A 24101-nucleotide genomic window follows, 5' to 3' on the forward strand; every position below is an offset into this window, starting at 1 on the left:
TGAAATCCAGTTCCTGGGTGATTTATGACAGATCAGATTTTTAGTCAACCACAAATAGAATGCTCAGCAGTTGCTGAAAGTGAAAAAAGTGATGTGACATTCAGCCAAGTATGGTGACCCATACCCAGAATTCGTGCTCTGCTTTAACCCATCCAAAGTGCACACACAAAGTGCAAGCGACTTCAACCGTCTTACTCTTTGTCATATTTTCTCACCTCTCCTGTGTTTGACTCTTACCCTCCTGTCTCTGTGTATCTACAGGACCGCCTGTACTTTGTCATGGAATACATCAGTGGTGGGGATCTCATGTATCATATCCAGCAGGTCGGCAAGTTTAAGGAACCCCATGCTGTGTGAGTACAGCTCTCATCTTTGTCTCTGCATAGGGGCCACACTGCAAAGATGTGGCATTTTCAGATTCATTAATACAAAATCAGATAAATGGCTAATGGTACCGACCAACGATGATGCACCAGCAAGTTGATGCGTTCCCCAACGTTAAGTGTTGACTTTAAAGAACTTGTTCAGAGTTGAACTCACAGACAAGCTTTCAATCAGTTAGCTGATTATTTCACCATGAGCTCACCGATTAGTTCATCGATGAGCACATTGATTGGTTCATGATGAGCTCACCAATGCGTGTCAGTTCGTGTAATGTGAATGTGGTTGAATTTATCCAACCAACACACTCTGTAGAATGAACAGGTGCTCTCCTTGTTATTAACCAATTGGATGATGGGTGGAAAGGAGGGACATTTCGTAGGGCAGAAAGAGTTTCCCGCTGTGCTGTGTTGTCACTTCAAAGTGACCTCAAAGTAGTTTGACCCACTGTTGCTGCTGCTGATGCTTTTTCTCTTCCTCTTCCTCAGTGCCCTCCTGTTGGAGATATGAGCTGTCTACTCAGCATAATTCATAATTAGGTGTACGAAGGCCAGGTCAACCTGTTTCGCCCATCTCTAACTTTCTTTTTTTTTTTTTTTTTGCAGTATTTCTGCAGCTCTATAGAGTGCTGCAGTGATGTCATATTTCTGTAGGCCAACCAAGCACTTCTTGAAAATTAAATGTTATGTTAATAAAGTTTTTTGCAACCTAGCCACAGACCACAGACTGTACTTCAAGCATTTAAACATAAATAGATTTTAAAAACCTGTTGACTTTTGGGACAATGCACCTGGAAGTGCTAAAATGCTAACTCATTTCTGTGCATACCTGTCAAGTATCCCGTTTTGGCCGGGAAAGTCACGTATTTTACCCTTCTTTCCCGCCGTCCTCCCGTATTAGTATTTTCCCGTAAATCTCCCGTATTTTTATTTATTAATTTTTTTACCTGCGTTATTAATAAAATAATAATAATAAAAACATTCCCAATCTGAGCTCTGTCACTAGTCTCGCGATAACTCCCACCTGTAGCAGCCTGTCGCGAGGGGTGTGTGAGGTCAGATGACATGAGTTATAACGTGGGAAAAACAACAACAACAAAAGAAAAAACAGAGACGGATGATGGATGCTACAATAGAGAGTGAAGGCACACCTGCCAAAAAAACAAAACCCATGTGTAAATACCGTGATAAATGGGACAGCGAATTTACTTTTTTTAAAGAATGCAAAGTCTGCAACAAATTGGTACAACAACTCACTAAAAGAGTAAAAGAAAAGTTATGTGAAATGAAAAGAAAAACTGTTAAAGAAAAGCAATATGAAATGAAAAGAATGTGTGGAATTAAAATAAAATGTAAATGTAAAGACATCAATGTTAAATTAACAGAAAATATGCAAATAAGCCTTTAAATAAATGCTCTTCATATATACCCTTTTGTGTTTTAATTTGGGCTATAACACCTGTCTTAAAATGTAAGGGATACTGGAGCTTTGTTCGGGTGGTGGGACTGCTCGCAATGGGCGCTGGAAAATTTCCCTTATTTTCAAATCCAAAACTTGACAGGTATGTTTCGGTGTCTTTGGCCTACAAGAATAAGTCTTCCCTGTAGCACCTTATTCATCTATTCATCTCTCCTCCCTGTTGTTTGATGAGGTATTGAGTTGAGGCAGATGAATAAGAGGATATATAGAATTCATATAATTATTATTATTGTATTTTTTATATATTTTTTGCATTTAAAATAAGACTTGTTCTCTTACTAATAAAGTGAACTCAGACTTCATTTTGCATTCACAAAGCACGTTACAAGTGACTGTCTGACATAGTCTGATGCCTGAGTTCAGTAAAGTGATCACATCCAAGCTGAAATTCCTGTGAGCCACCCTGTAACTAATTTGAAGAAAGAAAGAAAGAACTATCAGCAAACAGACAGGCGTTTGAGGGTGATCTCTGTATGGGCGGCTCTTTGGCAGTAGATGACTGAGCTGACCTTTGCGGTAATCTCCTCTCAAAACCACACTCTGTTTCCACATCTAACAAGCTTCATGTCTATTTGCTCTGCTTTCAGCTTGCTGTCTGCCCTTTATCATAAAGAATTAGCCTGTCTCTGTGGAGGAGTGCAGTGTTGTCATTGTGTTGGGTATGGAGCTCAGTGCAGTTCAAAGGTCAGGTTGATTATGAGCGCCCAGTGCCAGGGAGGAGGATGTGGAACAGTTGCAGCACTTTGTAGCTGTTGGTGATGGAATAGATCCAGGTTTCCAGATGCAAAAGTCCACAATGGTTATGGAACACAGTGCTTCAGGATTTGCTTTTATTATGATATAATGAGATTCAGTCGTATTGATTCTAAAAGACAATTATTATTTTCTTGTTACTTTGCACCTCCTCCCTTGTTTTCTCAGTATATGTATAGCCATAATTTGTTATGTACAAAATGTACACAAACGTCTCGTCTTAAACGAGAAGCCATTTAGTGACTATTAGCACAGATGGTAATAACACAGTGTTAAATGTGGCAGACAATTGCTGAGTTTTGTGAATGAACCTGATTTACATAGAAATGTATGGAGTATTGTGAATACTGCTTAAAAATTTAAGAAAGAAATCAATTATCAATGTTTTAATTCAAGAAATAAAAATGTAAATTAAGTTATTTTTAATTTAAAACTATTTAATGTTTTAAAAAGTTGTTGAATGTAACATACAGTAATTAAAATTAAACTATTAACTTTTAAAACTGACAAATAAAGATATGAACAGTATTAACAACTGTTTATTTCAAAATGGTGTAAACATCGTTTTATGTAAAAAACAAAAAACTGTAATTATTATAAAAGTAACCACTTAAAACTGACAAATAAATAGACGTTTACAACTGTGCATTTAAAATATTTAAAGTGAAGTTGAATGAAACAATTATAGTAATTGTCGCTAGTAGGGTGAAAGGTGGTGATAATTATAGCGGCCCACGGCTGAGGGGGGCCACCGGTGATCTCAACCGTCTGGCTGAGGCAAGCCTAAAAAGACAATCAGGTCAGCTGACAGACCACTACTGTGTGTCGTCATGAAAGCTCTTTTTGCTCTTGTACTGACAAATACATACAAAATATGTCAAAATACCCATCTTGGAAAGTATGTTAAAAAAAACTATCGTTATGTCTTAGGTGAAAGTAAACAGTTGAGAAAAAAATCAGATGTGTATTATCCCACTTCGCAATGTGACGTCGGAGTGACATCTTTTTCATGTAATTTTTTAACGTGCATATTCGGTCCATTGAAGGGGTTGTTTTGTAACGCCATGCGACGTCTTTTTTCAATGTCTTTCGAATGTCTAATGTTGACGTCTGTGGGACCTCCATGTAAGGGCTATTTATAGTCCAAATGTGGTCGTTTGTGGATGTCTTTTCAACATCAAATTTAAACTTATTTTGGACGTCGTTTTTATAACTTCTATAACCGTGGTCCCATGTTTCCAGAGGGTGGAGGACATGTTTTCTGTGCCAGTGAATTTTCCTGTAGTTTTGCCTCAACTTCTAGTTTCAACAGGAAATGCATTACACCTTCGTATGCATCTCCAGTTATTTAACTAGCTGTTTGTCAAATAAAGCTACAGGAAAATGAACTGGCCAAGAAAACATGTCCTGCACACTCTGGAAACATGGGACTACATACAACACTACAGATATAACAACAGAAAAAATCACAATTCAGTATCACCATTTTCTTCTTTACTAAAAAATAAATTCACCAGTGATGCAGGCTGAAAAGCTGTGCTGCCATTTTGTAATGATTGAACACTCGCGCGAAATTCATCGAAATGCATAGTTTTGTCTCGTCCAATCAGAGTGGCATTTACTACTTGGGTTATGATGATGTGCTGCCTCGTCCAATCAGAGTGGCATTTACTGCTTGGGTTATGATGATGTGCTGCCTCGACCAATCAGAGTGATGTTGACTGTTTTTGTCTCTTTGGTTGAAATCCAAAGCCCTTGATAGATAGTTGTCCTTGCCTGTCCTTTAGCTGCTGTTGGTTCTTTTTAAATTAGAAATAAGGAGGATAGGCCTAATACATGCTACCATGAAACTATTTTCTGAACTATAATTTTATAAATTCTTATAAAGCCTGTATAGTAGAGTACTTTCACTTATTATTGAACTTAAATATACAAGCTTGATAAAAATGATCATTCTAGAAGAAAATTTCAGATGACACTAAGGGCCCTATTTTAACGATCTGAAACGCAAGTGTCAAAGCGCGAAGCGCAAGTAACTTTGTGGGCGGGTCTCGGCGCTGTTGCTATTTTCCCGGCGGGATAAATGGCTCTTGCGCCCGGCGCAAATCTAAAGTGGGTTGGTCTGAAGTAGTTTCATTATTCATAGGTGTGGTTTGGGCGTTACGTGAAATAAACCAATCAGAACTTCATCCAACATTCCCTTTAAAAGCAGGTGCGCAAGTTCCATTATGGATTGTTATTATTATGGCGTATTTACCAGGCGCACGCCAGGAGCGGTTCACAGCCGAGGAGACTGATGTTCTTGTAAGAGCAGTGAAAGACAGAGAAGTTGTGTTGTATGGGGATGGGAGAAACCCACCCAAAATAGCGTCGGTTAAACAGGCGTGGGAGGAAATAGCCACAATTTGTCAGATGTCCTTATATACACATATGTCTTGCCACTATTTGGCCAACAGGTCTGATCCTTAATTACTACAATTAGCCTGAATAATTTGTAAGCTAGATTTATGCCTATTTTTTCACATCTTGGTGGCACACCACAATGATTTCCGTCATCTCACGTGTTAATATTTTTTAGTGTAACAATTTATGAATTGCAAAAATAACTGTTGCATCTGTGTAGATTACATGAGGAAAGTGTATGCGCGTTGTGCACGCTATACATTATGGTCAAGCATGCGCCCTTAAAATAGCATAATGAACAACGCGCCACTGACTTTAGACTAGGTTTTTTCTGGTCAGTGGCGCAATTGTTTAATGGAACAGCAAAATAGCACCAGGGATCGTTTGCGCCAGAACACGCCTCCTTTTTTGCGCTGAACCGCCCAGGGAGCGCAAGTTCATTCACTAGTTTAGCGACGTGCTTCTGTGGAGGGAAAAGCGCGCTTTGCGCGGGTGCAAAATAGGAATGACACATGCGTCGGTGTACAAAGTCAATTGCGCTGGGTGCAAGATAGGGCCCTAAGAGGCTTTTGCATCTTAACTCTTCATGTAATCATGTTGATAGGCCCTATAAAAAAAAATCACATATTAATCATGTAAATTTCCAGCACCTGTTATAGATGTCCAAATGACGTCCAAAAATTAGCCAGTTCAAAGGTCAAATGTTGAACGTCAAGATGACGTCCAAGTTAGGTCATAGTTGGATGTCCAAATAGTGGACCTAGTTTGGACATCGAATAGTTGTTCAGAAATGGTCATGGACTGACGGACCTAATATAGACATGATCTGCACGTTTATTCGACGTCCAGTGTTTGGTGGGATATTTGATGCATTCAGTGTCTCTTAAAGTGACCATGCCTAATTTAGCTACTAGCTGCTGTAATGTTAATCACTCACTGCTCTTGACTGAATTACTTTGTAGTTTTAACAAGAATTAATCCACAGTCAAACCAACAATTATTCAGACAGCAGATATAATTTTTGAAAAAAAATTTAAGCTGCAGGACATTATAACTATTAGAACACTTCATACAGTGTTCTAATAGTGAAATAACAAAAAAACTATTGGGACAAAAAATTATTCAGACACTTTGACCTCACCATGTTTTGCTTACGTGTTTTTTTTCCTGAATTGCAAATGCAACCTTTACACAACACAGACTGAACCAAATTAAGCATTGTTTGGTAATTGGTCAACAAAGTATTGATAGTTGTGAAAATATTGTCAGACTAACATTTGTCTGATGTTTTGGTTGATTGTAATCCATTACAAACCTTTTTTATCAAAGTTATCTGACATTATCAAGATTAGTTTGTTCTGACAGTTTAACTCTGAGTTCTTGTCATATTTTAATATCATTTTCTAAACTATAGCAAATAAACTGTGAGAAATGTCTGGATACATTTTGGTTTGATTGTATATAACATTTTTAAAGCGAAGACTATGCAGTGCTATATTACATTGTATTATTCGGTTTCTGTACCTGGACACCTACAAACTTGAAAAAACGTAAACATTGTGCAAACAGCACAAATAAATAAACAGAACGAACATACAAATTACACCGTTTCAAACATGGCCCACTGGTACAGCCTTCACCGGGGCCTCGCAAACCCCAGTTACGGCCCTGATCATAATATAAAAATAACCGCTTTTCAAATTAGCAAATATACGTACAGCTGTTTATTTAAAATGTTTAGTGTAACAAAAAAGTACATTTAATACATCAATTGCCATTTTGACCTCTTTATATAATGCATGATTAAAATCTTAAATGTAACATTTTTTTTAACTAATAAATTGATAACTGATATCTTTAGGTGGCATTTAAGAGACCCCCAAAGAAAGGAAGCATGTTTGAAAAGAATGACAGTGAAGTAATTGATATACTAACTGATATACAGCACTGTTCCAGTGTCTTTAGTGCCTGATTGCAGGTTGTTAGTGAATGGTTTGTGCTGAATTTATGTGAAAGTGTTGCAAATGTTGAGTGAAATCACCTCAATCGTTCTCTCTCTCTGAATGGTGATATCCAGAGGCTGGTAGCCGCTGTGGCCTGGAAACAGAAGTTCTCTTTTGATATAATCTGACTCGGTTTCCTGCTCCACCCCCAGCTGCATTAGTCACTCAACACGAATGCTAATTCTCTTCAAATGTTACTCTAAAATATAGAACAGACAAACACGCCACCTGATAAATAAAAGATTACTGCATGCTTGTATTAATAACAGATATCTGGTTTGCTTTATCTCTCTTTGCTCCAGTTTCCAGGCTCTCAGCCGAAAACACACCTCTATCAGACTGTTATATTATTTGTTAGACAGATGTCTGCAACAATCAGTGGACAGTCAGGACTGACTGGACAGTCGACACGCTGATAAGACAGTTTATTTTTTGGTAATGACCACCTGGCCCAGACTTCTGGCCATGAAGATTGTCCAAGAAAACCAACTAAATGGATTCATTTCCTGTGCTCAGATGTTCATATTGATTCGAATGTGTGTGTGTGTGTGTTTAGGTTCTATGCTGCAGAAATTGCCATAGGCTTGTTCTTCCTGCATTTGAAAGGTATTATATACAGGTGAGTGAAGCACAGACAGCAACTAACATTTCAATCACACAAGTGAGAAGAGTCTTCATGATAGAGGTGCTGTGATATTAGACAATTTGCTTCCAGAGCAACACAGCCCAAAACACACTTGCTTACACAGAGCAATTGAACTTAGTCGATGCTGTATTCAGTTTGATGCAATCTAAAAAAAAAAAAAAAAAGGCCTTGAGGGATGGAAGTACTGTCCGTTCAATTTATTGTACTGTTGTTTAACTGAGAGACGATCATTCAGCCAGTTGACAAAAACATTGACAATACAATAAGTCTTTCCAGAATTTTTTAGTGCACAAAAAACATTAGACATCTTGTGCTGTGATTAATTAAACATGACATGCAACTTTAAAAAAAAGTAAAGTGTATTGTATTGTCTTGTGTTTCCTTGCATTACATAATAACATTTTTTATTTTTTCAATTGTACCAGTGTAGCGAGTGAGCACCTGGATGGTGGCCTGTAATCCTCCACCACATTTTTCCACCATACAAACAGAGAGCACTCATTCTTTACATAGCACTTTTTTCTCCTTCATCAAGCTCATTTGTGCTTCTCTTTATGAAGCTGCTAGGGTTTGCCAGTATAATGAGGTGTTCTTGGGATGATTCTGCTGGCGAAATAAAAAGAGCAAGTGAATATTTCAATGATTTAAACACTTTTCTTTTTGGCTATTTGGTCTGCATTGCTGGACTAGTTTCACAACTTGAGAAAGATGATTAAATAGCTTTTCAGATTGAAAACATTTTTATTCATTTATTTTTCTTTTTTAATACATACTCGCACATCATTGGCCATGAAAGCCTCTCTTCTCACAGTTGTTCCTTGTCCTTGCTTGTTCGTGTTCTCCACCGACTCCTCTCAAATCTTTGTACATCAGAGATCTAAAGTTGGATAACGTCATGTTGGACGTGGAGGGTCATATCAAAATTGCTGACTTTGGCATGTGCAAGGAGAACATGGTTGAAGGAATCACCACCAAGACCTTCTGTGGGACCCCTGACTACATCGCCCCTGAGGTGAGTGCTCCAAAAGGGTTCTGAGTGCTCAAGTGTTGGATGAGACCGGAGATTAGTGGACGTTTGCACATCTACCAGGACTTTCACTACTGTCCCTGCACACGGTCTCACACATATCCACATAGACTGATTTAAGTTCATCTAACCTTACATAACATAAATATTGTTTTATTAAAAGTCATCCATTCAGTATTAACCATTGTATTGCTAGCTCATATACATCATGAGCTAGTAATGGAGAAAATGGGTTTGTTACCCAGAGGCAGTGTCATGCAGTAGAGAGTTACATTAATTAGATACCTCACGCTCATCTCTCCGAACACCAGATGGTCCTGCTCCAAGATGGATTCATATCAACAACACACTCCTAATCCAAGACACAACATACTGTAAGAGTGAAGGAATTTGAGTTCATCAAGTCTTCAAACTGCTTGTTTCGTATTGTGTCTGTACAGTACATAAAACACCTTGTAACTCATTTTGAAAACACTAACATTTCTGGAACTTTTGACAGAGTGCACGTTGGGATTGATATTAATATTTACAGTTTTCCTTGGAGTCTCACCCATGAGTGTGTCTGTTTCAGATCATCGCTTACCAGCCTTATGGGAAGTCAGTGGACTGGTGGGCTTTTGGAGTTCTGCTCTATGAGATGCTGGCTGGGCAGGTAAGAATTATTATAACCCAGATCAAGAAGGCCCAAGTCAGGGGTTTGTGCCTTCTCTCATTCGCTCCGTTTCATTTCCTCTCTGCTGCTTGCAGTAAATCACCTCTTGCTATCTCAAGGTCAGTTTTTATTAATTACGTTCTGCAAATCTCCCGAGACGAACGGCAAGTATTTCATGCCTATCGGGCTCAGTCAATTATTTATGAATCATTCTGAAACAACTCAAGCATTGAACGCTGGAGAAAAAAAAAAAGTCTGAATTGTTTCCAGTGGGGACTGCTACTGCTGAGCTATCATGACAAAAGGAAGTTGTAATTCTCGTTTCTAGTCTCCGCTAAACAAACAAGACTTAAACAAAAGAAAGTTTCATGTTGATGACTTTCAAATGTCCTGTTAAAGGGATACAAATAGGAAAATTGCAAGCAAATGAGATATAATCCATGTTAATGTTGTCGACCAAACAGCATCGTCCTCTCATGTTCTCAGCCTCTTCTCTCTTTATCTCTTTCCAAAGCCCCCATTTGATGGTGAGGATGAGGATGAGCTGTTTCAGTCCATCATGGAGCACCATGTGTCCTATCCTAAATCCATGTCCAAGGAAGCTGTGGCTATCTGCAAAGGGGTGAGCAACCAGTATACATCACATTCCTCAAACAATGTCCATCCTGTCTCACACTGCAAGCACATGTCAAACACAATTTGGTTATGATGATGATGATGATTATCATTCAATAATGTTCAGGGCTTGAAATCACTTTTTTTTGGAGAATCGATTTTTCAGCATTTCTGTTCCTGTGTTCCTCTGCATTATTACAGTTTCAAAACTGTTTGAGAAGAAGAAATACCAGTTAATAATGTTTTTTTTTTTTTTTTTTTTTTTTTTTACAATTTTCTTTGGTTATAATAGGCTAATAATAATAATAAAGTACAACGGTTTTTTTACTCAAAAAGAAAACAAAAAAAATCTGGTAGCTTATCTTAACCCCCCGCGCTTAGTCACATCCAAGACAGCATCATCTTTTCTAGATTTTGGCCAAATGTAGGCTAAAAAACAAAATAAAAAAATCTATGAACACTTTAAAGACTTTAAAGTATCTTTTTAAGATTAAAAATGCTTATATAAGACTGTGTTTTGAGAGTAAAAAAAACTCTTGAACAGCAAATCAACATATTATAGTGATTTCTGAAAGATCATGTGACACTGAAGACGGAAAATTCAGCTTTGCCATACCAGGAACCAATTATATTTTCAACTATTTCAACATAGAAAATATTTATTTTAAATTGTTATAACATTGTTATAGCATTTCAGTAGCAAATTATTTTTATTTTGAGCAAATAAATGCATCATTGGAAAGTAAAACAGACTTATTTCAAAAACATAAAAAATCATTACTCTCTTAAGGAGAGAAAGATGCAGCAAAATGGTGTATTTATAACACCTACCAACAGGGTCGTGCTAACAAATCATTACTTGTCCTGAGCTACTGTAAGTGGCTTTCAATGAAAAAAGTAAAAAGTAAAAAAAAAAGCAGCAGTGGTCATTGCAGTTTGCTCTCAGCAGCTTTGAAAAAATACCACAGCCTCTGACCTATCCTATCAATAATCACGTAAAGGCTCTTTTAAAAAGGCTCTCTCCATGTCTATCTTCCATTCACTCTGTCTTTTGTTATAACGAGGGCAGTACTGCTTCAGACTCGAGTGCTGGGAAGAGAAGCAGCGCGTACACATGATCTTATTCTTTATTTGAGAGATCTTCTCTCCTGCAGATAAAAACACACAAACACACGGCCTTAGACAGCACTTAGTTGGAATGCCAATGACTCCTGGCTGTGTGCAGGACCCAGGAGCTCAGCACTGTTAGTTGCCAGCTTTTACTGGAGCATGGCTAGGCTGGTTTTGAATGGATGAATGTTTTTTTTAGAGTTTGTTTGTTTGTATATGTTTTTTTTTTTTGCCCTAGCAAAACAAGACAAAAGCCGCAGAATGACTGGGGCATCTTAGTCAATAGTATAATGTATTCCCTAAAAAAGGGCTTGAAAGGGAGCTGTCTTTTATTTGCTTATTCTTTGCATGTTTCTGTTCTTTCTACTTGTCACTGCTGTGCCAGAGTGGAGCATATGGCTGCTGAGAACAGGAGAAAAAAGCTTTGTAGAAGAATGAAAGCCAGGCTTGTGCGTGGGTACATTCTTAGGCCCAATCCCAATTCTATTTTATACCCCTTCACCTACACCTTCGCCTTGTCCCTTGAGTGTCAAGGGGTAGGGGTGTAAATATTCCCCTGAAAATTGGGAAACCACTACTATTTGTCACACTTTATCATACAAGTCTAGCTCCTACAATACACACACCCATACTCGGTGCTTGCAGTGGGCCGGTACTTAGCCTTTAGAGTACCTGAGCTTTTTAGTGCATTCCGGCGCTCCTGACATGTTGCCAGTACTCAGAGTAAAAGTGTCTGGGTCTGCTGGGTGATTATATGACCCCATATATGATTAGAAAGAACACTATATAAATCACACTACCAGGCGGGATCACCTCTTCATCTCAACCCAGCACATGAATGGATGCAAGCGGATTGTGTGTGGAGCGTGAGAGCATATCATGGGAGGCGTAGAATAATAATTATTACTACTTATTCTGTACTTTATAATGAAAATAATATCTTAAAATGAAAAGAAACAGGCTTTTGTGATCACATCATTTTAAAGTTAAAGATTTTCTTTTGCATTGTGGCGTTATTTTCAGTTTCCCTGTTTTAGTTATTGCCCAATTTCACATAATGAAAAAAATATAAATTATTTCAAATATACAGTACATTGTTTATACATCATGGGAGTATTTGTTGTGCTGCGTAAAATTGTGCTAAAGCATTACGTAGATATATGTGTAATATATGTGTTATTACCAGTATTACAGAGGACGACTACAGTAATATATATGTACAATAAAGCTGCTAAATTTGGCATGCAAATACAAGTCTCAACCCATAGAAATTGTACAGAAAGCATAATTCAATTTGACTTTTTCCCATTTGATTTTGGGTTGAAATGTGACAAGTCAGTTTTCGCTGGACTTTGATGTTCTTCTGTAGCATACTGATGCTACTGTAGCATGCTGCCTGGTGACCCATTTTGTTAAAGTTAGGACAATGGAAATCTTTGGTATTGGGAGGACAACCAGTTCTGGAATATAGAGAGATGTGAGAGCAGGTGTATCCAGAGGGACCTGCACACTAATACATTCATGCTAATGTGAACATTAAATAATAAATCAACCCTCTGTGTTTAGAATCTGAATGCTAACCCTCTTTGACTGGCTTCATGAAAATGCAGCATGCTGCTGGTTAAAGCATGATACACAAAAGCCCCCTTCCCCTCCTCCCTCTGTTCCCTCCTCCTGCCTCTCTTTTCTCCATCCTTTCGTTTTTGGTCTATTTTCCAAAATAGATATAGACCCTCGTCCCTTCTGCTTGACTTATCCTGCCTCTGTCTTCTCCTCAGTTTGTCTGCAGAGCTCATTGTCTTGATGAGTTCAGTCTCATAAGATCTGCTGTAAGTGCTTGCAAAACTTCTCTGATAGCTTAATTCTGCAGTTCAGGAAGTGTGTCAGATCCTGGAGGCCTCTCTCTTCAACAATCTCCTAAAATAGAGCAGGAATACTAAATGAATTCTTGGCATTTAAGACCGATTGGAAAATCCTGTAAGTTTGGACAAGCACGGCTTTAGGCGAGGGGCGCTGCCACCCGCCCTGCCGGGAAAGCGACAGTGGAGCCATGCAATATAAATGAGGTATTTCCCTTAACCAAGCGGATCAATCGTTCTTCCAGCACAGTAATTGAATGATTAATTTAGTCTGGCCTTGTGACTTTCAGAGGACAGATGGATAAATTGAACCTGTCGTAATCAAAATGTTGATGCCTTATTCTGCCATAAAAAAGCAGAAGAAATCCTCCCCTTCGCTTCTGTAGAGCCTGGGGTTTTAGTTTTAGGGGATGTAGGCTTTTATGCTCAGAACATCAGCTGAGGGAATATTCATTTGTGACGCTTGCATCGACAGATTGCAGAGAACAGCACAGTGAGTGTATTAACCCTTTAAGCCCTGAGGGCATTTTTGCCTCACTAAAGTTGATGTTTTTTTCTGAGTGACATACACAAAAGTAATGGCTCATATCTTGAAGACCGTAGCAAGGAGAGTCAAAAGGTTGCTATCGTTTGATAGCATTTAGCGTTTGATATTTCATTTGGACATTCTCCTGCTAAGAAATAGCTTACCAAGGTACCATGGTAATACCACGACAGTCTTAAATGGCAAATTAATTCGGTGAACATTTATTACCATTGTATACACTATAAAATGTGGGTTCGGTAAGAATGTTTTATTGTTTTTTAAAGAATGTCTTGATACTCATTAAGTATTCATTGGATCAAAATTACCATAAAAACAGTAATATTGTTACAATTCATAAGAACCACTTTCTATTGTAATGTATTTTAAAATATAATTTATTCTTTTGAATTTTCAGCAGCCATTACTCCAGTCTTCAGTGTCACATGATCCTTCAGAAATCATTCTGATATGCTGATTTGATGCTTAAGAAACATTTATTATCGTTATCAGTGTAGAAAACAGTTATTTTTTTCAATTCAATTTAATTTCAATTTTTTTTATATTTTGTGGAAACATTTCTGACAATTTTGTCAGGATTCTTTGATGAAAGTTCAAAAGAACAGCATTTATTTGAAATCGTTTGTAACATTATATCATAATATTGACAACATTATATGTGCTCTGTAACTTTTGATCAATGTAATCCTAATTTAATTCTTGATGAACAAAAGTATACATTTCTTAAAAAAAAACTAAAAACAAATTCCTAATCCCAAATGAAGAAAAAAAAGTGTTCCTCTACTTGAGACAGTAGAGAATGGCATAGTAACACCAATGCCTTGAGTTCAATTCCCAGGTAATTCACTGATAAAATGAGTTTGAATGCAATGCAAAGATAAAAGTGTCTGTTAGTGCATAAAGGTTCAGACCATAATTATGCTATGGGACCATCACTGCACATTTTGGCAAGTACAGATAAAAAGCTCACTGCATTTTGAAACACAGCATCTGAGGATGCTAAAGAAGCTGAAAGCTGCTGGATGCGTTTAAGGACTCGTTTAATGAAGCTGACAGAGGCAGAGGATGGCGTACTGCAGGAAGCGCTCGTGCAGCAGCAGTAACAGCAGATATGTGCTACTGCGGTGCTCTGAGTGCTAATTGAAGAGTATTATCAGTGTTGATGGAGTGTACAGCTCTGATATGGGAGGATTAAAGTGGGATGCTGTGGTTCTTTGATATGGAACACAGCCCAGCACACCACCGAGAGAGGCTTGGGACGCACGCCTGATACAGACTGATACCCCATGACTAAGGCCAATCTAGAGCTCGCACACAGACTCTCGCTCACTTTCTTTCTCCAGCTCCTTTCCTCTTTCTCTTTGCATATGCTTCATTGTGTAAGAGCCTGTAACCATACACTAACAGTGCAATGCTATCTCAAACCATCTGTCAAGCCATCTGAGTGTAGAACATGGTGCACGTAGCTAATTTAAAAGAGGAGACAGATCTTTTGTCTTTTTATTTGTGCTGTTTATTGAGTTTGCCTCATTAAGTAGAAGACACTGCTGGAATCTGCCATTTACATCATTCACATTCTCAAGTGAGGAGAATGCACCTTGCGTCCAATAATACAATAAAAAAAAAAACTTCCAGTTTTTCCATCTAAAAAAAATAATAAGTAAAATCATATTTTTTGGGATAATTGTTTGCAGATTTTGTACATTTATAATATTTTATTGGTGTGCATTTAATGACACCGACTGGAGTTTTATACACGCATCATTATGTGTTACCTAGCAACAAGGATGTTTGATTGGTTATTGCAACAAGTATGAGCACCCGAATGGTTTACTCTAAAAAGTCTTCAGAGTAAAAAGTCATTTTTATATTACTTTAAAAGTAACCATATATATATATATATATATATATATATATATATATATATATATATATATATATATATATATATATATATATATATATATATATATATATATATATATACATATATATGATTCACATGCTAACAAAATCACTGCAATCATGCTATAATGATTACCCAATATGAATTCTTATCCAGTAACCATGAAAGTATAGAATAGCCATGGAAGTTCAATAAACATTTATTTTAAGATTCGCCCTGCGGTCATGAATCATCTTAGGTTTGTTTGACAGGACAGTGATGAGGCATGAATTCCCATAGGTGTCTATGGCTGTCTGTCTTTCATGTAGCCAACCAAGCCACCGCCACTAACTCCGAGTTAAAGTTTAAGAGCATCAGTGCTGAATTCTCTGAAGAGCACTCCTGCCACACTTGTGTGTAGTGAGCTGAAGAGGGTCAGGAGGGAGAGATAAAGCAATTGACTTGACTCCGATGCTGCAGGTCACTTGTGTTTTTGGCTCCGTTCGGCCTCTAGAGCCTCTCCTGAATCATGCTGTCAGATTACACTGAAGCGCTGACGTTCAGAGCAGGACAGCTGTGAAATATGAGCAGTCAGCTGTACAGAAACAGAAACATGCTGAAATTGATGGATGGATGGATGGATGGATGGATGGACGGATAAACAGACAGATGGAAGGAACATAGATAATTAGATATGATGAATGGATGGATGAATGAATGGGTAGGTGGATAGATAGATGGCCTGTGCTGTACACATTAATGATGACAATGATGACAAAGCTTCAGAGGGCAGTGGAGCACACAGCTCTTTGCAAGCACCATCAGGTGCCAGAAGGCATGGAGGGTCAGGGTTTGCCAGGGCAGACCAGTCCTTTCCTGATCCAGTGAGGGTTAAGGCTCAGAGTCAGCGGAGACCTTCATCTCCCCCCTCCTCCACCACCTCCACCTATGCCTTACAAAAGCCTGGAAGACTTTCTCTGCTGCCATCAATTTTTCATGCGCACTGAGGCGCTGAAGAAAAAGCGGCAAGTTGTTGAGCTTTTCCCCTCGCCTAATCTCTCCTACACACGCTAAAGTCACTCACTGGAATAAAATAGCCAAACGATTTTGTTATATTCAACATAGCATGTTCTGCTGGGGAATAAAACAGCTGTTGGTGAAGGGGAAAAAGAGAGAGAAAGGGGTGTGCGGAGGAAGTTGTGCTGAAACGGCAAAGTAAAAATTATTTGACCTTAAAAAAAAAATAAATGTAATGACATTCTCATTTTTCTGTGGATTTAGTTTTACCCCCTCCAGGAATGTTAATGCATTTTTGACCCATAAAAGAAAATGATTGAGCAAACACTACTGAAGTATGGCAAGCAGGCACCCTGGCTGTATTTTGAACTTAATATTTGGGTTCTTAGTGTGACACATTAATGTAGTGTACACTTGTATATTATTTACAATATATTCATGAAAAAATTATACATAAATTCTGTAACAACGTGGAAACTAATATTGCTCATCCTGTAATGTAAGGCAAATCTGTTGTCCGAAAATATAGATGATATGCTATTAATTGTGATTAACTTGATTCATTATTCTGTGTATTATGCATTTATTTATAATTTTTTATTGATTGACAGCCATACTAAATACCAGTGGTCCTCTCACCATTGTGTTGTCCTCTCTGTTTCAGTTGATGACCAAACACCCAGGCAAGCGTCTGGGCTGCGGTCCCGAGGGTGAGCGAGACATCAGGGAACACGGCTTTTTCCGTTACATGGATTGGGAGAAGCTGGAGAACAAGGAAGTTCAGCCACCATTTAAACCAAAAGCCGTAAGTCAAGCCAGCCACCTCACCTCTATCACACACACATATTCTCTCTCTCTAACTTGCATTCACTCCTTGCGTGTTGCTGTAAACCCTGGTGGTTATTTCAGACTTGAGTCTAAATTTGAGTTTCATTGTCTTTCTATTTTTTTTTTCAGCCCGATACGTAACACGTAATGCATGACATGATTTATGAAAAAAAGACACCATTGCATCGACATACTTTGTTGCTTCTGGAAAAACATTCCTGTCAACAAACATAACCCTTCTGTTATTCTTAATCCTATATGAATTCTTCATTTACCTTAACACTAACCCTCACCACTATTTCTAATCCAACCACAACCTCACTTGATTCCATCTATTTAAACCGAATTATAATTTAAATTTCAGGAAGTAGAATTTAAATGGAATTCAATTCCAAAAATACAACTGCTATTAGTGTAATTTGTTATAATTCTTTTTGTATGAATTGCTCATTATCATGTTCATACAACATACAGGATATTTCTAGAAATATTAAATGATGGACAGGTGTTTGAAATGTCAACTGTAAACACTTACATATATGTTTATATGTTAATCATTATATTAAATAAACTTTAACTTAATTCACTTTTATTTTTATGGCGAAAGAGCATCTTTTCTAGAACACTACCGTTTCTACAATATTATATAAATATGTTATATAGTTAAAAGATTGGTAATTTGAGGTAAGTAGTGGTGGGCTTATTTATTTTTGTTTGTTTTTAATGGCAACATTAAGATCTGTTTAGTTATTAACATAAAGTTGGTAGACATTAGAAAAAGTAAAAGTAAAAACAAAAATTTCAGTTAGCATTGTTGCTCATTAATTATGTAATCATTTAGGTTTTGTCACCAAATGTGTATTATTTATTGTATAGTTATAAGTGAAATTCAACACACTATTGTTTCATTGAATTGCAACAGTAAATCCTTCATGTCATTCAAAATCATTTTTTCTTAAATTCTGAATTCCACCCAACCCTGCAGTCTAGAAACCCAATCTTAAAGCAAGAGGGCTGTGATTGGTTAATAGGAATGTTGTCTCAGGACCAGCAAAGGATGTTGATCCAGGATAATGACTTTCTTGTGTAAATCACATTAAGCGACCTGTAACATCTCAAGCTCAAGCTGGCCGACTGGACATAGTTTTTGAAGACAGTGTCAAACTAGTCAAATTCTGCTGTACTGTGTTACAGAAGACAAGCCAAACTTTCAGGGCTGTGGAGAACAGTAGGTATAATGAAGTATCTTTATGTCCTTCTTAAAGCCCGTCGACGAGTGTGCTAGTTTTTGGTGTTCCTCACGTTGGCAGCAGTTTGCAGAAGTCTGTCGGCGAGAGTGAGTGTGCAAATATTTTCATAAAAACATGAGCCACTTAAAATGAAGTTATCAACATAACTGATATTCAAAATGGTAAGCATGTGCATCTTTGTTTACGTTTTGTATATCTGCGTATATCTCGTATATCCTTGTTTCGGTTTCTCCTTTTAAAAATAACAAATATATATATACAATTGATAGCTACTGATATAGACAGCTATAAATCCTCTCACACGGGTACAGAACACATGTGTTAGTTTGTAGTCGGCTGTAGTCAAGCACAGCTTCTTGGTCTTAAGCTGCTGAAGCAAGGTCGGCTTGGTGTATCTCTACACAGCACAGCAAGAGGCACAGTAGCATCTTAGCCGTGTCAGAAGTGTGTGCGCCAGGGCTCCGGCCGAGCTGAGATGTGTTGTTTGTCAGCCTCAGTCAGAACCTTAATGAGTACAGCTTCTCTTGCGTCTCTTTGTGTGTGTGTGTGTGTGTGAGAGACAGAGAGAGAGAGAGAGAGCGCTGTCAGATGGAGCAGGCAGTGTCCAGGCAGTACTGTGCTGCATACTGCATCCCTCCACACTGACCCTCCTGACCTCCCGCTCGGACTTAGACTGGCCTGTTAAACATGATCTTCTTCCTGCAGCGCCTCCCTGGTGTTGAGGTCTGGGTGCATTTATTGAGAACAGATTGTCTAGTTGATTTTAGAAAGTTTAGAGTTCATTGCTGCCGTTTACTTCATCTTCACCATAAAATATTAAGATTTACTTTTTTCCTTTTAAGATTTTTTTTTTTACTTGTAGTTGAAGTGGCAGAGGCAAAATGTGTAATTTCTGCACCACTAGTGTCACTAAACAGAATAGTAAAAACTATGTTTTCAAACAGGTTTCCAATGTTTCGGGTTTCAAACACATTTTCATTGGTTGAGAAAATGTTTTTGACATGAAACATGGTTCTTGCTTGTCTCTTAATCAGTTGTAACACAATGCTACCATATATTGTAATTCAGTAAAAAAAAATAGTAGTACGATAATTTAAAGGAATAGTTCACCCAAATGTTTTTATTATTTTCTCTCAGGCCATCCAAGATGTAGATAAGTTTGTTTCCTCTTTGGAACAGATTTGGAGAAATTTAGCATTACTTCACTTGATCACCTATGGATCCTCTGCAGTGAATGGGTGCCATCAGAATGAGAGTTCAGAGAGCTCATAAAAACTTGTTTGGACTACACCTCTCCAGTCCATCAGCTAGCATCTTGTGAAGATCAAGTGTAATAAAGAAGTCAATCGAGACATTTTCAGACCATTGCTTCCAGCAAAAATATGAGTCCTTTCTCCATAATAATGCTTTCTCCGGTGAAAACATCATGTCATCTGAATCAGGAGAGAAATATGCACAGATCAAGCACTATTTACAAGCGAAAACACACAGATTTACACTTCACAAGATATGATGGACTAGACTTACTTGAAGATTATTGTGATGTTTTTCACAGTTGTTTGGACTCTCATTCTGATGGCACCCATTCACTGCATAGGATCATTGGTGAGCAAGTGTGTCAGTTCCTGAAATTCTGTAAGTCTGTTCCCAGTTTTCAGGCTTACTTATGCTGTGAAACAGCAGTGAGGTACATTAGCTCACTGTTCAGGTGTGTGTGATTAGGAGTGTTCATGCGGTGTTGGCTGCCTGTGTAGCAGCAGATGGATGTTTGTGTGCTGGTGTCATTAGCTGAGCAGAAAGACGGATGATTTTTAGACCCTCTTCGTGACGATGGCCACATGCTTGATGGACATTCAAATAACTCTGATTTACAAACTCAGGCAATTATGATCTGAATGAGACTCACGTTATGCAGACGACATTAGCTCTATTCCAAAACTTAGTAAGAGGCATTTGTGAGCAGCATTTTAAGGTGTCATAAGCACGGTCCAAAGTCAAAAGCAATACCAGAATGCTCTGCAACCAGCATGATTAAAAAACAACGTGTTTTACCAAAGTGCTACACAAGCATAATCAATAAAAGAAAAACACAAGACCAAAACAATCATCTATCATATTGTGATAAATGCCAAAGACTAGATTTAAAAGCAGAAAGTGTTTGGACCTGCCTAACATGGAGGAGCAGATTATTCCAGATATTTGGAGCTGCCACTGCAAAGGCACGGTTCCCCCTACTCTTCTACCAAAAGTAAATGCTCAGAGTGCTCTTGATGGATTACGCAACTGTATTAAATCATAAAGATATCTTGGTGCCAGTCCATTTAGAGAATTAAATAGTAAAACTAAACTTAAAATCCATTATAAAATGAACAGGGAGCCAGTGAAGGGAGGCCAGAATTGCTGTAATATGTTCTCGCTTACCTTTAATGTATATAATAATTACAAATTTTATGTTATGGATACACTGAAATTTCTGCCCAATACATGTCGTTGTTTTTATGCTATGACACCTTTTTATGAGCCCCAGTAAAATATTGCTGTGCCCCACTAAAAATATTACTGATAAATCCTTGATCTAACAGCCCAACTGTTTTGCAGGAATGTCAAAAATAGTTTGCGATTCAGTTTGATTCATTAAAGTACTTTATTCAACAGAATCATTTGGTGTGATTTCTCACCATAACAGTATCCAATAAAGCCAATATTAAAAACTCTGTTTTGTCTAGGGCTGTGCAATTAATCGAAAAAATGATTTGATTTCAATTTTGGCCTCCAATGATTATGAAAATACAATAATCAATATAAAATGATTATTGTGCCCCATTCCGCCCCCTTTTGCAGCGCTGCGATTTCATTTTTTGCATAAAATCACACTTTCCCATGCAAATCAATAAAATCATGTAACGTGACATTTGGGGACCTGCTTGATTTATCAAAGTATATTTATTCATGTTTTTAAAAGCGTGAAAGAGAACTTGTGCTGCTCCTTACGAAGAGATATACTGTAGCCTCCATGCGGCTCTTGAAGTGACAGCGGGCTATTTTTTATTTTACATTTGATTATTCATTTCTGTAGGAGGTTGTACAACGCTACATGAACCTTTTCATATAAACTGCAATAAATACACATCAGAGCCAAACTAAAACTGAAATGAGACTTTAAATAGTATAGTGAATAAATGAAATAATCATACTGCTTGATTCTTGCATAAAAAAAAAACATTAAAGCACAGTTTGTTTCATTTGTATCTTTTTATTTTGTTGTATTTGATTTTATTGCTGACAGTTTAATTATTTTCAATAATTTTGAGGACTTTTTTAGTTTGTTTGAAATTCCGCTGGCCCCTGCAATGTAGATGTCGTAGCAACCTTATTTACAGGAAACAGATATTTGATATTTATCACTATATTTTAAATAAATCACTTGTATAAAGTTTTGGTCATATGGCTCCCTCATAATCGTGTTAAATAATCATGATTACAATATAGACCAAAATAACCATGATTATGATTTTTGCCATTATTGAGCAGCCCTAATTTTGTGCCAAATATTTTCAATAAAATTAACAATAACATTTTCAAAGACCATGGCATCCAAACAAACTAATATACAGTGTGAAATATTAATGATTAATTTTGGGGTGAAATCAGGTGGAAAATTTAAAAATCAATAATAATAATACGTTTAAATCAGCGAATTATGGCAGACATAATATATAAAACAGAAGCATCCAAATAAACTTATAATAAAAAATAAATTAAAAAGAATTACACAGAAAATACAATATTTGTGTAACCTTCGAAGGAGGCAGCCTATGTAAGTAGGGAAGCTAACTAGGTATGGTTTTCAAAGCTATTATGTGCGTTGAAGATCCAGAACCTGTAATTAAAGAGTTGAATGCAGAGGCTGGTCAGTGAGGACAGTTCCCTAGAATCTGCCCCATTCCTCCTTGCCCAGATCTCACTTTGCTGGGAAACACGGTAGTCTGACATAGGATTTGGATGGCATGTACCTCTACACATCACAGCCTGCGGCTCTGAAATTAAGCATGACAGCACTGTCTGGCAAGGGATCACTGCGATGTGGTGGATTAGGGAATCGGACCCAGGGGATGCGAAGAGGGACGCAGGCCTCGAAACATCAGAGTGACTATACAGCTCAGGTTTGGAGCAGAACGAGGGGAGAGCTGCCATACGGAGCTCTTCATTTCTCTGCTGGTGCTGGTGAATTATCTGGTGGCAGGTGAGAAGTGAAGTTGATTTGTTGCTTGGGATGCACGCCAGCTCTAGGTGGAACGCCTCTGGCTCTATCTGCAGCAGATGGACTGTTGTTGCCTGTGCGGTACAAGACTGCCAGCGGTGGCTCGCGTGTGCTAGCCATGGGAGGCCGGCTCTCTGAATGCTGACAGTCTCTTTGCTGCCAGCACCGCTCACTCTCACTTCCTGTGTGTCACCCGGCACGTTCTGTATGTCAGGGAAGATTGGACACAGTCATCTTAACCTCACCCTTTCATTTACACACACTGTCCATCATGCTCCGCTCATGCTGGAACAGAGGAGTGATGGGTGGAGGTGAAAAGGGATCAAAGCCAGGTGAGGAGAGTGACAGATTCATCATGAAAAGTCAGGTTATACCAGAAGGCTTCCATGCTAGTAAATACTGGTGTTGATTTTGATGATCACCAGTAAAAATGTGGAAAGAAGAAAAAACAGTAAAAAAGCGGTTTCATGGAGTGAGAAGATAGTTCTGTTCTTTTCTGTACAGTGAAAGTAAAAGTGAACGAGAGGAAATGCAGTTGTGCTCCAAAAAAAAAATGACAAGGACCAGGTCATTATTCCAGTATGTGAGGTTAGACATCAGTGGTTATTTATAATCTTCAGTGATCGATATGGTTATTTTTGGAAGAATATTCATAACCCAATTTGTATTGCTAGCTTTTAATACATTTCAAAGCTTTTAACAAATAGAATCTAATTTTAAGGAATTTGTTTTAGATACAATTAGATGGACATAACTTTTAAAACTATAATTGTTCTGTCAATTAAAATATCATTCATAATTCTAAAATTAGCTTAATTATAATTTTGATTCAGTTTATATTTATATATTTTATTTATGTTTTTCTATTCATCAAACAGTCCTGAAAAAAATGTATCATCGTTTACACAAAAACATTAAGCAGCATAACTGTTGTTAACATTGATTATAATAACAAATGTTTCCCGAGCATCGGCTCTGCATATTAGAATAATATCTGAAGGATCATATGACACTAAAGACTGGAGTAATAACTGCTGAAAATTCAGCTTTGAATCACAAGAATAAATTACACGTTCACTATATTAAATCTGAAAACAGTTATTTAGAATTGTAATAATATTTTACAATATTACCGCAACCTTGGTGAATGTAAACCAGCATTCATTTAAAATTAAAAATAAAATGTGTGTGTGCATATGTGATGTCTGGTTGCTCTATAGAAGACTGTGACTGTAACAAGTGTACTGTAAATGGCTGTTGATAAAAGCATCATGGGGCATGGGACTCCATTCAGGCTTTGCCCAGAGTGAAGGTTGGAGAGCATGTCGTAGTCAGAAATGACAACAGTGTTCTATGTTGGCTTGATGCTCCAAAGCTTTTGCTTTAAA

General features: G+C 37.6%; 1 protein-coding gene across 2 annotated transcripts in view; it reads left to right on the top strand.

Annotated features, from left to right (window-relative positions):
- Positions 1 to 24101, top strand: part of LOC113070457 (protein kinase C beta type-like) — a 111883-nt gene that overhangs the window by 76000 nt on the left and 11782 nt on the right. For both annotated transcript variants that reach the window (XM_026243742.1, XM_026243740.1), the window contains exons 11-16: positions 262 to 353; positions 7576 to 7638; positions 8539 to 8677; positions 9264 to 9344; positions 9859 to 9966; positions 17039 to 17179. In XM_026243742.1, coding sequence (XP_026099527.1) covers positions 262 to 353; positions 7576 to 7638; positions 8539 to 8677; positions 9264 to 9344; positions 9859 to 9966; positions 17039 to 17179 — 624 coding nt within the window. The remainder of the gene's footprint in view (positions 1 to 261; positions 354 to 7575; positions 7639 to 8538; positions 8678 to 9263; positions 9345 to 9858; positions 9967 to 17038; positions 17180 to 24101) is intronic.

This window comes from Carassius auratus, unplaced genomic scaffold (genome assembly GCF_003368295.1).
Source record: "Carassius auratus strain Wakin unplaced genomic scaffold, ASM336829v1 scaf_tig00004288, whole genome shotgun sequence".
In the NCBI taxonomy this organism is placed as follows: domain Eukaryota; kingdom Metazoa; phylum Chordata; class Actinopteri; order Cypriniformes; family Cyprinidae; genus Carassius; species Carassius auratus.